The 12,931-nt window shown below is 45.3% G+C and overlaps 1 protein-coding gene across 1 annotated transcript; it reads left to right on the top strand.

Annotated features, from left to right (window-relative positions):
* Positions 1 to 996: 996 nt before the first annotated feature.
* LOC311372918 (E3 ubiquitin/ISG15 ligase TRIM25-like) lies at positions 997 to 12,928 on the top strand (the record flags this gene model as incomplete). The annotated part of the gene is made up of 4 exons (XM_084489838.1): positions 997 to 1,203; positions 5,074 to 6,141; positions 6,481 to 6,594; positions 12,891 to 12,928. Coding segments are annotated over exons 2-4 (1,218 nt in total), but the record flags the coding sequence as incomplete, so codon positions are not given.
* Positions 12,929 to 12,931: the final 3 nt, after the last annotated feature.

The raw sequence follows: 12,931 nt of genomic DNA, 5'->3' as shown, positions 1-12,931 counted from the left end.
TAAAACGTTAAATACAAAATATATATACATGTCAAATATTATGCTATAAAAGTACTGTAATGACCTCATCTGTGACTTAGGAATGTCCAATCACAAGTACTTGTTCAACATTTATTGTTTCCAACCTGGTCACTGTATGGCCGTAACCAACGCAACGTAAAGCAGGTGAGGTGAAAGTGGGAGGTCCACTCACCTGATTGAAGCGCGGGCCCGTCGAGAGTCGAACCAGTAAAATCCCAAAGGGGCGTGTTTGAATCTCGTGCACGGGCACGTTGACTACGGGCACGCGCTATAAACGGGAGCTAGCGCTGGTCTCAGCGCGTTGTCTCGTCAGGAGAGACGCGCCACCGGTAAGCTGCTGTTTGTGTCCATTGAGCCGCGGTTTAAGTTGGTCTGTCTGGTCACGCTCTGCATCCCTGGAAAAGTTTGGAGTTGGGGCGTCTTCGCTGTCACACGAGAATACGTCCTGTTTGCGGTGCAGGCTGGGTAATGTAGTTCATCGCTTCACACAGGTAATGGTTTGCTGTGCTCAGCGTTGCTGCTTAAAACTACACTCACTGTTTTGCACGGCAGTGCAATGTTTAATGTATATTTAGTGTTTAATGTGCAGTGTTGCTTGTGCGGGGAATTGTTGCATATTCAGTTTAAACACTAATTATTTTATACTATACTATATTATATATTATACTATTATTATAACACTAAATACTGACTATTGTAATTTATGTTTGTATATTATTCAGAATTGATAGTATATTATTACTATCAATATTGTTGTTTACACCGTAGCCTTTCTATTCTACAGGTTTATAACCTGTTATTTGTGGACTAAAACAACTGCATAAGGAAAATCAAACAAAGCAAATAAAAAACCACAAAGAGTTAAAACAACGTGTCTCCTTCTGGCGCCCCGTTCGGTGGGGAGAATCTTAAAGAACACACACACGCACACACACACACACACACACACACACACACACACACACACACACACACACACACACACACACACACACACACACACACACACACACACACGGGGCGTGTGTCCGTGGGGGCGGGGCCAGGAGAGGACGTGATGTTCGAGAAACGAAACTTAAGGTTGACAGAAACCCGACGAGGAGGAAGCAGTTCTCTCCCTCAGGAGAACAACACAACACGTTTTGGGACACACACAGTCTGACCGACAGCAACCGCAACCAGGTGAGTAAAACAACACAACCTCCGCGCCTCTCTCCCCGCGGTGTGACCCCGTACGGACCGGCCCTACAGCGGGTTATGATGTGAACTAGGGGAGCGCTAGGATCGGACAGGCAGCCTGTCAGGCAAACTCACACGCTGACTCCTCACCCTCACCCTAGCCCTAAACCCTCACCCTCACCCTCACCCTAACCCTAACCGTAACCCTATCCGCGAAACGGACCCGTGTCGGGGTCCACCTGCACGCCGCGTTGGAGCCGCTACGGAGGCAGATCGCGGACCCTCTCGCCCGCAGCTGCAGCCCGTCGACGGACGCGCAGCGGGTATGAAAGGCGTTGGCCTTGCGTGGGACGCTCCCGAAGTGCATTGTGGGTCCGTCCGTCAAGTTTAACTTTTCAGGCAGCGACGGATCCGTCACCCAATCAGATCGCGTTATGCAAATATACGCACGTGCACTGTCTTCTTTCAGCTAAGCTTTCTGTAACCTTTTTGTAACCAGAATGCGCTTTCTCTAGACATCACACGGTCATATGAATCATGTAGTCATATTAATCATGTAGCCATATTAGACATGTAGTCATATTAATCATGTAGTCATATTAATCATGTAGTCATATTAATCATGTAGTCATATTGGACATGTAGTCATATTAATCATGTAGTCATATTAGACATGTAGTCATATTAATCATGTGGTCATATTAATCATGTGGTCATATTAGACATGTGGTCATATTAATCATGTGGCCATATTGGACATGTAGTCATATTAGACATGTAGTCATATTAATCATGTAGTCATATTGGACATGTAGTCATATTAATCATGTAGTCATATTAGACATGTAGTCATATTAATCATGTAGTCATATTAATCATGTAGTCATATTGGACATGTAGTCATATTAATCATGTAGTCATATTAATCATGTAGTCATATTGGACATGTAGTCATATTAATCATGTAGTCATAGTAGACATGTAGTCATATTAATCATGTGGCCATATTGGACATGTAGTTCATATTAGACATGTAGTCATATTAATCATGTAGTCATATTAATCATGTGGTCATATTAATCATGTGGCCATATTGGACATGTAGTCATATTAGACATGCAGTCATATTAATCATGTAGTCATATTAATCATGTAGTCATATTAGACATGTAGTCATATTGATCATGTAGTCATATTAATCATGTAGTCATATTAATCATGTAGTCATATTGATCATGTAGTCATATTAATCATGTAGTCATATTAATCATGTAGTCATATTAATCATGTGGTCATATTAATCATGTGGCCATATTGGACATGTGGTCATATTAGACATGTAGTCATATTAATCATGTAGCCATATTAATCATGTAGTCATATTAATCATGTAGTCATATTAATCATGTAGTCATATTAGACATGTAGTCATATTGATCATGTAGTCATATTAATCATGTAGTCATATTAGACATGTAGTCATATGAATCATGTAGTCATATTAATCATGTAGTCATATTAATCATGCAGTCATATTACACAGTTCTGTTCTTTTTGAGTGAAGTGGGGCACTAAAGGTCCCATGCTACTTTACGGATGCCTTTATATCGGTGTTAGTGGCCCCTAATACAGTATTTGAAGACTCATTCCCGAAATTCACCCTTGGTGCAGAGTTCCAGCCGCTACGGGCCAGTCCCACAATGAGCTCCACAAACGTTCCTGTAGCTTTAAGGCTAATGAGGAGGAGAGAGGCGGTCTTTGATGAAAAGGTTACAATCCCTTCAAATTACCCTAAAAATGATTTGGCCAGAGGATGATGTAGATATGGTAATCTATCCAGTTTCTAAAGCCGATAGGCGCACATTAATCACACATTTAACAGGCATGACATTGGAATGTCTGCAATGTCCCATCCTGAATAGATGCATTCCCAATGGCTGTAATTGCCACGTAATCAAGCAGCTTTGCGTACACGCAAATAAGGAGCCTAAAATATCAACGAACCAGGAACTTTATTGTCAGCACTGATAGTCATCGTCCTCAGACCAAACAGAACGTTGTGTGGAGGTGACGGTTTGGGTTGGTTGGTTCCCTCAATGTTTGGGGAACGTTGGGCTAGGCCTGGGAAATAAAACAATAAATGATCGTATCGTGATAGACTTCATCAATATCAATATAAAACATGTTCAATATATATCGATAAGAGACATTGTTGTGTCGACATTGGAGTATTGATCAATGAAGAACAGTGGAAGCTCATATTAAGTGTTAAACAGTGTTTAAATCCAGCATGGTAATTCCTAGTCTTTTTAGGTCATTAAAATGATCAATAGTTATCGATATTGATCAAGTTATATCGTTATGTCTTTCAGCCGTATCGCCCAGGCCTACGTTAGGCTCTGTTAGGTTTCTGCATAACCCAGAGTGAACGTTCTCTAAATGTTAGTTCTTGGTTTGGTTCTAACTAACCTTCAGATAAGGCTAACGTTATCTATACGTTCTGCGTTAGCTGGGAGAAACCGTGGCACTTATTGAAAGTGCCGATGTGAAACGCCATTATGAGTAGGCTGGCTTCAAACAATCAATTTAAAATCAACCTGCCTTTTGAATTTTCCGATATCGATTAATAAAATCTAATGATTAATCTTTTAATGTACGCTGTTGCACATTGGCTGCTCGTGCACACACTCAGTTTAGCCTCACAAGCAGCTCTCTCCTTATTTATTTACACTGGCTGCCTGGTTCAAATTTAAAGTTGTTTATACTGAATATATGTATACATGGTTCATATATGGGATTGGTTAACCTATTCAAGGTTGTCTCTATTATGGCTGGGTATTCCCTACAACCTCACCACGTGATACGTATCACGACACCGAGGCCACGATACGATGCGCATCGGGACACACGTTGATTTTGAATAATGACCATGTCCTACACAGAATTTACTACAACAGCTGTTCTTCATTATTCTCTATGGATGGCACAACTTAAAACACTCACAATTCAGGCCCAGAGAGATCTTAAAAGTAAAAAATATATTTTCTAATCGAGTTATTCATGCAAATAACATATTATTTCATTCTTATATATAAAAGCAATAGCATAGTTCACTGAAGCCTAAAAATATGTTGATTGCTGGAGAGGGTGGAAATGTTGTAAAGCAATAGGCACACGGTGAGTGACAGTTAAGGGGCGTTGTCCGTCTCTCCACTGCGCGTCGGGACGGACAACGCCCCTTAACTGTGGTATAATGACAACATTCCACAGTCGTGATCTATTGCTTAAATATTTCATATCCCTAACCAAATCAATATTGGATAGATTCTGATCGAATCTGCAATTAATCGATTCCGGACGTCATGACTATTTGAATAACTTCCAATGTTGTGGTTTTGTGTCATTTGGATACGTTGTATTTGAACCTCTAGTTTTCAGGGACAGAAAAAGTGCTTCCATGTTAAAAGTGAAAGTGTAGCGTTGTGACACTCGGCTGTTTCAACTGGGCAGAAGTCTGAGACTTCTCACCCTATGCAAACGTTGTTTTTGGACACATACTTATCCCATATTTTAGACAATAATTGATATAAATGTACTTTGAGAATGTATAATTCCTTTAATTTAAATCCAAAGTAACATGACATGGAGGCACTTCACTCATTTATAAACTAAATAATCAGACAAACATTGTAAGGTGAGTCCAAAATATTGACCCCTCATCCTCAGTGAAGCTGTCCTGTCTACAGGACTTCATGTTGTACCTCCTATTGGATGAAGATTTCTGCTTGAAACAACAAAATATATAACGTATAAAGCACTTGCATTTGAACAAGTTCAAACTGTTATTTTACTATTGTTATCCATGTTTTCTAGGAATGGCCTCTGCTACTTCCTGGTCTGAAGAGGACTTCTCCTGTTCCATCTGTCTGGATGTGTTCAACAGCCCAGTCTCCACACCATGTGGACACAACTTCTGCAGAACCTGTATTACAACGTTCTGGGATGACCAAGTCCAGTACAAATGTCCTGTTTGCAACGAGCTGTTCCACACAAGACCTGATTTACAGGTCAATACCTTCATATCAGGGATGGTTGATCGGTTTAGAAGGTCTGCACCAGTCAAAGAGCAGCCTTGTGTTGAACCAGCAGAAGTTCCCTGTGACGTCTGTACTGGGACCCAGCTGAAGGCTGTGAAGTCCTGCCTAATGTGTTTTACCTCTTACTGCCACACCCACCTGGAGCCTCATCAGAGAGTCGCAGGCCTGAAGAAACATCAGCTGGTCGAGCCTATGGACCGTCTGGAGGACAGGGTGTGTAAGAAACACGACCGACTCCTGGAGCTCTTCTGCCAGACTGAACAGGTGTTTGTGTGTGTGTTGTGCACAGTGACGGACCACAAGTCCCATCCTGTTGTACCTCTAAAGGAGGAATATGAAGTGAAGACGGCCCAGCTGGGGAAGATAGAGGCTGAAGTTCAGCAGATGATCCAGGAGAGACAACTAAAGATTAAGGACATCAGAGACACAGTGGGACGTAGCAAAGCAGACGCAGACAAAGAGATAGCCGATGGTGTGCAGGTCTTCACTGCTCTGAAGCGCTCTGTTGAAAAGTGCCAGGATGATCACAACCAAACGGTTAAAGAGAAACTGAAATCCACAGAGACAGAAGCTGAAGGCCTCATCAAAGAGCTGGAGCAGGAGATAGAAGATCTGACCAATAGAAGATCAGAGGTGAAGCAGCTCTCACACACTGAAGACCACCTCCACCTCCTCCAGACCTTCAGATCCCTGAAGGATCCTCCACCCACCAGGGACTGGACGACGGTGGAGGTCCGTCCTCCGTCATACGTTGGGACCTTGAGGAGAGCCCTGGATCAGCTGGAGGAGACACTGAACATGGAGATGGGGAAGGTGCCTGTCCCTAAACCAGATGTAAAGAAGTGTAAGTGTTTGTTTAGTTTGATTCATCTCAGGGTTGTCCAATGATCCAGAATGTCTCCGGTATGATACTGTGCCACACCGCCCATACCGCTGTTCAGTCATATTCTTTTTGAAGAGCAATTGAACCCAAAATTGATGCCATTTTATCACTGTTACTAAAACAAGACCAATCATCTCGAGAACATGAATGAAATCCTATGTTTTTTGTCTCCCCAAAACACGATGTGATCGTTCCACTCTGCTCTGAACACAGGTGGTGTTCTTGAACACCATGTTCTTGAATGTCTTCCCAATCAGGGTCTTCATATTGAACCTCTTCTTGGCTTTCCTCTGCTTGTAGCCTCACCAGTCTCTCCCCCTACTAACCTCGTGAGGAGATCCCAGGATCAGCTGGAGGAGACACTGAACATGGAGCTGGAGAAGGTGGCTGACCTGAGATCAGCTCTAAACAAGTGTAAGTATCTGATTAGTTTGATTTAGGGCTGTCAAATGTACATTCAATATTCTTAAAATAGAAAGATTTATTTTACAGAACAAAATGAAACATGTCAAATGTTTTTCCCTGAAGACAATGTTGTGAGTGCTGCAGTGTAAAGTGAGGTTGAAAACATGATAAAGCTACATAGCTTAAAGGGACACTGTGTAGGAATTACTCCCATCTCGTGGTAAAATGATATAGTGCATTCAAACGAATAGTGCTCACTTTTTAAAATGGACGTTGCAACCTGGTTGCAACTACGGTGGGCGGTATGTGCCAAGAAGCTATGACAACATGTCGTCCAATACTACCTCATCGAGTTTTCTTTCGGGTGATGATGAGGTACGCTATTTCAAACAAACTTCAAACTGCATTGAACCATTAGTGTGAGCATGTATGAGTAATTACTCCTCAAGCAAGATAGTGAATTATGTTGCCATGTTTATAATGTTTTTTATTGGTAACATTACTATGTCGTAGTCTAACCTATAGCATCAGTTAACAACTTGACACACAACACTTTTACTAGTAGTAATTAAGTAATTAATAAGTAGTGATACATTCCTTATTTGTTTATTTTTACGATGTGCGTGCGTTGTCAGATCATCATCATTACGTGATTGAAGGGTAGGGAGAGGACAGAGAGGCAGTGGATCGGTGGGAGGTAGTAGACAAGAAATGCAACCCTTATTCAATCAAACAGAGCCTATGCTGCTATCAACCAACGAGGCTGTTTAGGCTTTTAACTATACGTGTTCTACTGTTAATAATAATAATAATAATTCATGAAATTTATATAGCGCTTTTCAGTGACCCAAAGAAGCTTACATTGTGGAAGACATAAAAAACACAAAAAGGGTGATGACAGTCAGGGGGACAAGGGCAGGGGCAGGGATGAAGGTGGTCATGGGTAGGGGAGGTCGTAGGCTTGGGAAAAGAGAGAGGTTTTTAGAGTGGATTTGAATGTGGGAAGTGAGGGAGAGTCGCGGACAGGTTGGGGAAGAGAGTTCCATAGTCGGGGGGCTGCCCTGGAGAAGGCTCTGTCACCGAATGTTTTCAGTTTGGAGGGTGGTACGGTTAGAGTGAGAGTGGAGGAGGATCGGAGGGCTCGGGAGGGGCGATGGGGGATGAGGAGGTCAGACAGGTAGGGCAGGGCCAGGTGGTGGAGAGCTTTGAAAGTCAGGAGGAGTATTTTGAAACTGATACGTTGTTTGATGGGGAGCCAGTGGAGAGTGTGGAGAACGGTAGTGATGTGCTCACGGTACCGGGTGTGAGTGAGGAGGCAAGCAGCAGAGTTTTGGACCATTTGGAGTCTATGGAGGGAATGAGAGGTGACGCCAGTGAGGAGGGAGTTGCAGTAGTCAAGACGGGAGGAGATGAAGGCGTGGATAAGGGATTCAGCAGCAGGGGGGGAGAGGCAGTGTCTGATTTTGGCGATGCGGCGGAGGTGAAAGTAGGAGGTCTTGACAATGGAGCTGACATGGGGATCGAAGGAGAGGGTGGGGTCCAGGGTAACACCAAGATCGCGTGCCAGGGGGGAGGGAGTGATGGTCGAGGCGTTGATGGTGAGTGAGATGGGTCCAGTTTTATTCAGAGTGGATTTGGTGCCCATGAGAAGGAGCTCTGTTTTGTAGAAAGTTGTGGGTCAGCCATGTTTTTATTGTAGAGATGCAGGTTTCGATGTGGGTGAGGGGAGGGTTTTGGGTGGTTTTGGTACTGATGTATATCTGAGTGTCATCTGTGTAACAGTGGAAGTCAAGATTGAGTTTGCGGATGATGTGACCAAGGGGGAAGAGGTAGCAGATGAAAAGAAGGGGGCCGAGGACTGAGCCCTGAGGGACCCCCTGCGGTACAGGAGAGAGGGTGGACGTGTGGCCAGAGAGGGAGACGGACTGTTGCCTGTCGGTGAGGTAGGAGGTGAGCCAGTCGAGTGCGGTGCCCTCAACATCCTGTTGGCGCAGCCTTTTGAGGAGGATGGAATGGTGTACAGTATCAAAGGCTGCGCTGAGGTCTAGGAAAAGCAGGATGTTGAGGGCACCGCAGTCTGCAGAGTTGAGGAGATCATTGATGACTTTGACAAGGGCAGTTTCGGTGCTGTGAAGCGGGCGGAAGCCAGACTGGAGGGGTTCATAGAGGTTGTTTGACTGGAGGGGTTCATAGAGGTTGTTTGACTGGAGGGGTTCATAGAGGTTGTTTGACTGGAGGGGTTCATAGAGGTTGTTTGACTGGAGGTGGGTGTGGAGTTGGGCAGCGACAATGCGTTCCAGAGTTTTGGAGAGGAACGGCAGGTTGGAGATGGGGCGGTAGTTGGAGAGGTTGGCTGGATCAAGGGTGGGCTTTTTGAGGATGGGGGTGATGGAGGCAAGTTTGTAGACAGAGGGAACATGACCAAGGGATAGGGACTGATTGAAGAGGGTGGTGAGGTGGGGGGTGAGTACAGGGAGGCAAGCCTTGGTTAGAGTCGTTGGGAGGGCGTCGAGAGAGCAGGCGGTTGTTTTGGACGCAGTGATAATGTCCAAAATGTGGAAGGAGTCAACAGGGGAGAAGGCAGTGAAAGAAGGGAAGGGTGGGTGGTCAGGGAGGGGGGGGGGGGATAGGAATGGTGGGGGTGGAGGAGTTACTAACGGCGGCAGTCAGGGAGCTGTTGATTTGGGAGATTTTATGGTTAAAGGCGAGGAGGAAAGAGTTACAGAGGTCAGGTGAGGAGGGTGGATTAATGTCCGGCGGCTGGAGCAGTTTGTTGACGGTGGAGAACAGGATGCGGGGGTTCCGGTTGGTGCTGTTGATGAGGGTGGAGAAGTGGGCGGATTTAGCAGCATGGAGAGCGTCACGATAGGAGGAGATGTGATGTTTGTAGGCTTCGGCGTGAACGGTGAGGCGGGTTCGCTTGCATAACCGCTCGAGTTGGCGGCCAGTCTGTTTCATGGTGCGGAGTTCCGGGGTGTACCAGGGGGCGGAGTTAGTGAATGAGACAGAGGAAGTCTTCCAGGGGGAAAGGGAGTCAAGGGAGTCAGAAAGGATGGAGTTGAGCATGATGGCATAGTCGTCAGGGGAAGAGGGGGCAGAGTCAGGGGGGAAGGCAGAGGACATGAGCTGGGAGAGTGAGAGTGGGTTGACTGGTTTGATGTTGCGGTAGGAAATGGAGCGCTTTTTGGGATTATGGGGTGAGGGTAGAGGAGCGGAGAAGAGGATGCAGAGATGATCAGAGAGTGGGAAGGGGAGAGGATGGGGGTTAGATACGGGTAGGGAGGCGGAGCAGACTATGTGGAGGATATGGCCTTTGGTATGGGTGGGGAAGTCAATGTGTTGGGTGAGGTGGAAACAGGCGAGAAGGGAGAGGAAGTCAGATGTCAGTGGGGCGGTCGGCTTGTCCGTGTGGATGTTGAAGTCACCGGTAACTAGGAGGCGGGAAGAGAGAGAGGACGCAATGGTGAGGAGTTCAGACAGTTCAGAGAGAAAAGATGGGCGTGGCTTCAGAGGACGGTAGATTAGAACAGTGGTGACAGAGTTGGGGAGGGAGAAGGCAAGGTGTTCAAAGGATGAGATAGATGGTAGGTTGAGGTTCAGTTCAGTGATGGACAGGGATTGTTTATGAAGAACGCCAACGCCTCCCCCTCGGCCAGAGAGGCGGGGTTTGGCAATGTAACTGTAATTGGAAGGAGTGGCTTGATTGAGAGCGTAGAAGTCCAGGGGCTGTTGCCATGTTTCACAGAGGAGGAGCAGATCCATGTTATTGTCCAGTAGCAGTTCAGATATAACGGGTGATTTGTTGGAGAGGGAGCGACAGTTCAGCAGTGCGAGGGAGATGGATGGGGGGGCAGGGGAGGGGGACGGAGGTTAGTGAGGTTGGCAGTACGGCAGGTGGGGGTGACGGGGGGGCGAGAGTTAGTCCAGAGTGAGGGGATGGGTGAGCCATGGGGGAGGTGTTGGTTTGCGAGAGGGGCCAGAACCTGGATGGATGTAGCGGCGTCGGCGGAGGATTCCGGCTGTGCTGGCTGCAGGGGCAGCAGCAGCAGAGAGACGATGGTTATTGTTGAGGCGGTGAAGGTCAGCGGCGGTGTAGCTGAGTGGGCCAGAAGTTGGTGGAGTAGAGGAGAGAGTCCTAAGAGTCTGGAGTAGCAGGAGTGATAATCCAAGGTGGAGACGAGACATGACGGCGGATGAAAGAAGGCCGGGTAGTATATTGGTGGTGGCTAGTAGCTGATTGGCTAGAAGCAGGGAGGCAGTGAGTTGTGTGTTGTTGTGTAAGACTTGCGTGGATTTCTGACTAAAACTTTGCGGACGCCAAAATCTGGAAAGCTGATGCTCACAAAAAAATCTGGATGTATCAATCCTTGCGTAAGCACGATTTCACACAGATTCTCTTTGTACATCCCAATTAACGTGACATTGAGCGCACATGCACGAGCCCGTCTCTCCACCCATTTCCATCTCCACCCGTCTCCTCCCTCATTTAATATGCTAATTAGTATAAATAAACCTGCAGTAGTGCGCTCGTTAGGAGAAAGGAGAAAATGGAGAAAGGAAGAAAAAATAACTTTAGTGAATGCGAGGTGGAGGTGCTGATTTCGGAGGTAGAGGCCAGAAATAAGATCTTGTTTGGCTCTCTTTCCTCCGGAATCAGCACCAAAAGCAAAAAACTGGCGTGGGAAAACGTTGCCGGGTCGATCAATGAGGTTGGGGCCGAAAGCCGAACTGTGGCTGACATTTTAAAAAGTGGTCGGACAACGTCCACTATTGTAGTCCACTATTGTAGTCCACTATTGTAGTCCACTATTGTAGTCCACTATTGTAGTCCATGAGGGAGAGAGAGAGGCCGTTTCTCAATGTGCGTTCTCGTCTGTACTTGTGTACTTTGCGTTCTCGTGAAACGTCATCAGTCGTAGCCCAAGTACTGTTCCAATTCCAAGTACGCATCAAGTCAAGTACAGTCGTAAAACCCGTGTGTGTTCTCCATGCGTTGTTAAACTGGCCGTTCCACCGAGGACGCATCGGAGGTGACTTGTGTGGACTTGGACCGTTAAATATCCCAGGATGCATTTCGCATTCCCATGTTTTAAAATATTAGTATGTAAGCTATAATAATAGGCTATATATAGGAACATTTGACATATATAACAAAAATGTAGGCCTATTCATTCAAAATATTGACATACTATTTTAAAATTAAAGAGGCTGGGGTTTTGTTTAATATAATTTGTTTTTATTGTATAAGTCGCTGATAGAGGAAACCCATCACAACGGCAACGAAAATCTTGGTCGGATCCATCCGATCGTGTGTGTGTGTGTGTGTGTGTGTGTGTGTGTGTGTGTGTGTGTGTGTGTGTGTGTGTGTGTGTGTGTGTGTGTGTGTGTGTGTGTGTGTGTGTGTGTGTGTGTGTGTGTGTGTGTGTGTGTGTGTGTGTGTTCTAATCAGTCATTTCTCGCTCATTCGTTATTATTATTATATCAATAGTCTACTCTCCAACTACATAGCCAGTTAGGCACGCGCATCTGTACCCTACATATAAAAAGTTGTGTGAATAGCTTATACACACGATAAGCATATCTTTTCATTTATATTCATTAAAAATATTGACATACTATTTTAAAATGAAAGAGGCTGGGGTTTAGTTTTATATCATTAGTTTAAATTGTTCAGTAGTATATGCCTACATGAGGCCGTAAAGCAGTTAACAGAGCTGAGGTGGTGACGTCACAGGTGCGTACTCGCGTCCTCGGAAGTCTGTACTTGGAAGTCTGGACTTGCCAAGTACGTACTTCCAAGTCCGCGAGTCCGTAGTTTGCGTACTTGGTATTGAGAAACGGCCAGAGACTAACAAAGACCACACTACCCTCCACCACGTGACTTTAACCAGACTCCTCCAGAGTGCTGTGATGTCCACTGATTGCTCAACGAGCAACAGCTGAGGCAAACGGCTAGAGTGAGACCAACTGAGAACGAATCCGGAGTGAAACTAAAACTGTGATTCTGAAAAAAGTATAAATGATATATAAATGGTATTTAATCAGAAATTCTGATTAAATACTATCGAAGATACAAATGTGTAGATTTGTTTAATAGTTTGAGTGATGGTAAACGGTTGAATTTTGACCAAGTTATGATGTGTGTGTGTGTGTGTGTGTGTGTGTGTGTGTGTGTCTGAGCGTCCTCGGATTTAGCATCCTAGCATATCTAAGATGTCAATGCTTCCAGCAGTACTAGTGATGATGATGATGATGATGAAGATGCAGAAGGGTTCAGTAGCTCATCATGTCTTGTTCTCCGTCAGATGCCTGTGAACTCACACTGGACCCAAACACAGCCCACAGA

The sequence above is a fragment of the Micromesistius poutassou genome (genome assembly GCF_964030765.1).
Source record: "Micromesistius poutassou genome assembly, contig: SCAFFOLD_6022, whole genome shotgun sequence".
NCBI classification, from domain to species: domain Eukaryota; kingdom Metazoa; phylum Chordata; class Actinopteri; order Gadiformes; family Gadidae; genus Micromesistius; species Micromesistius poutassou.
The sequence above is the reverse complement of the archived record's forward strand: the minus strand, read 5'-3'. Positions and strand labels throughout refer to the sequence as shown.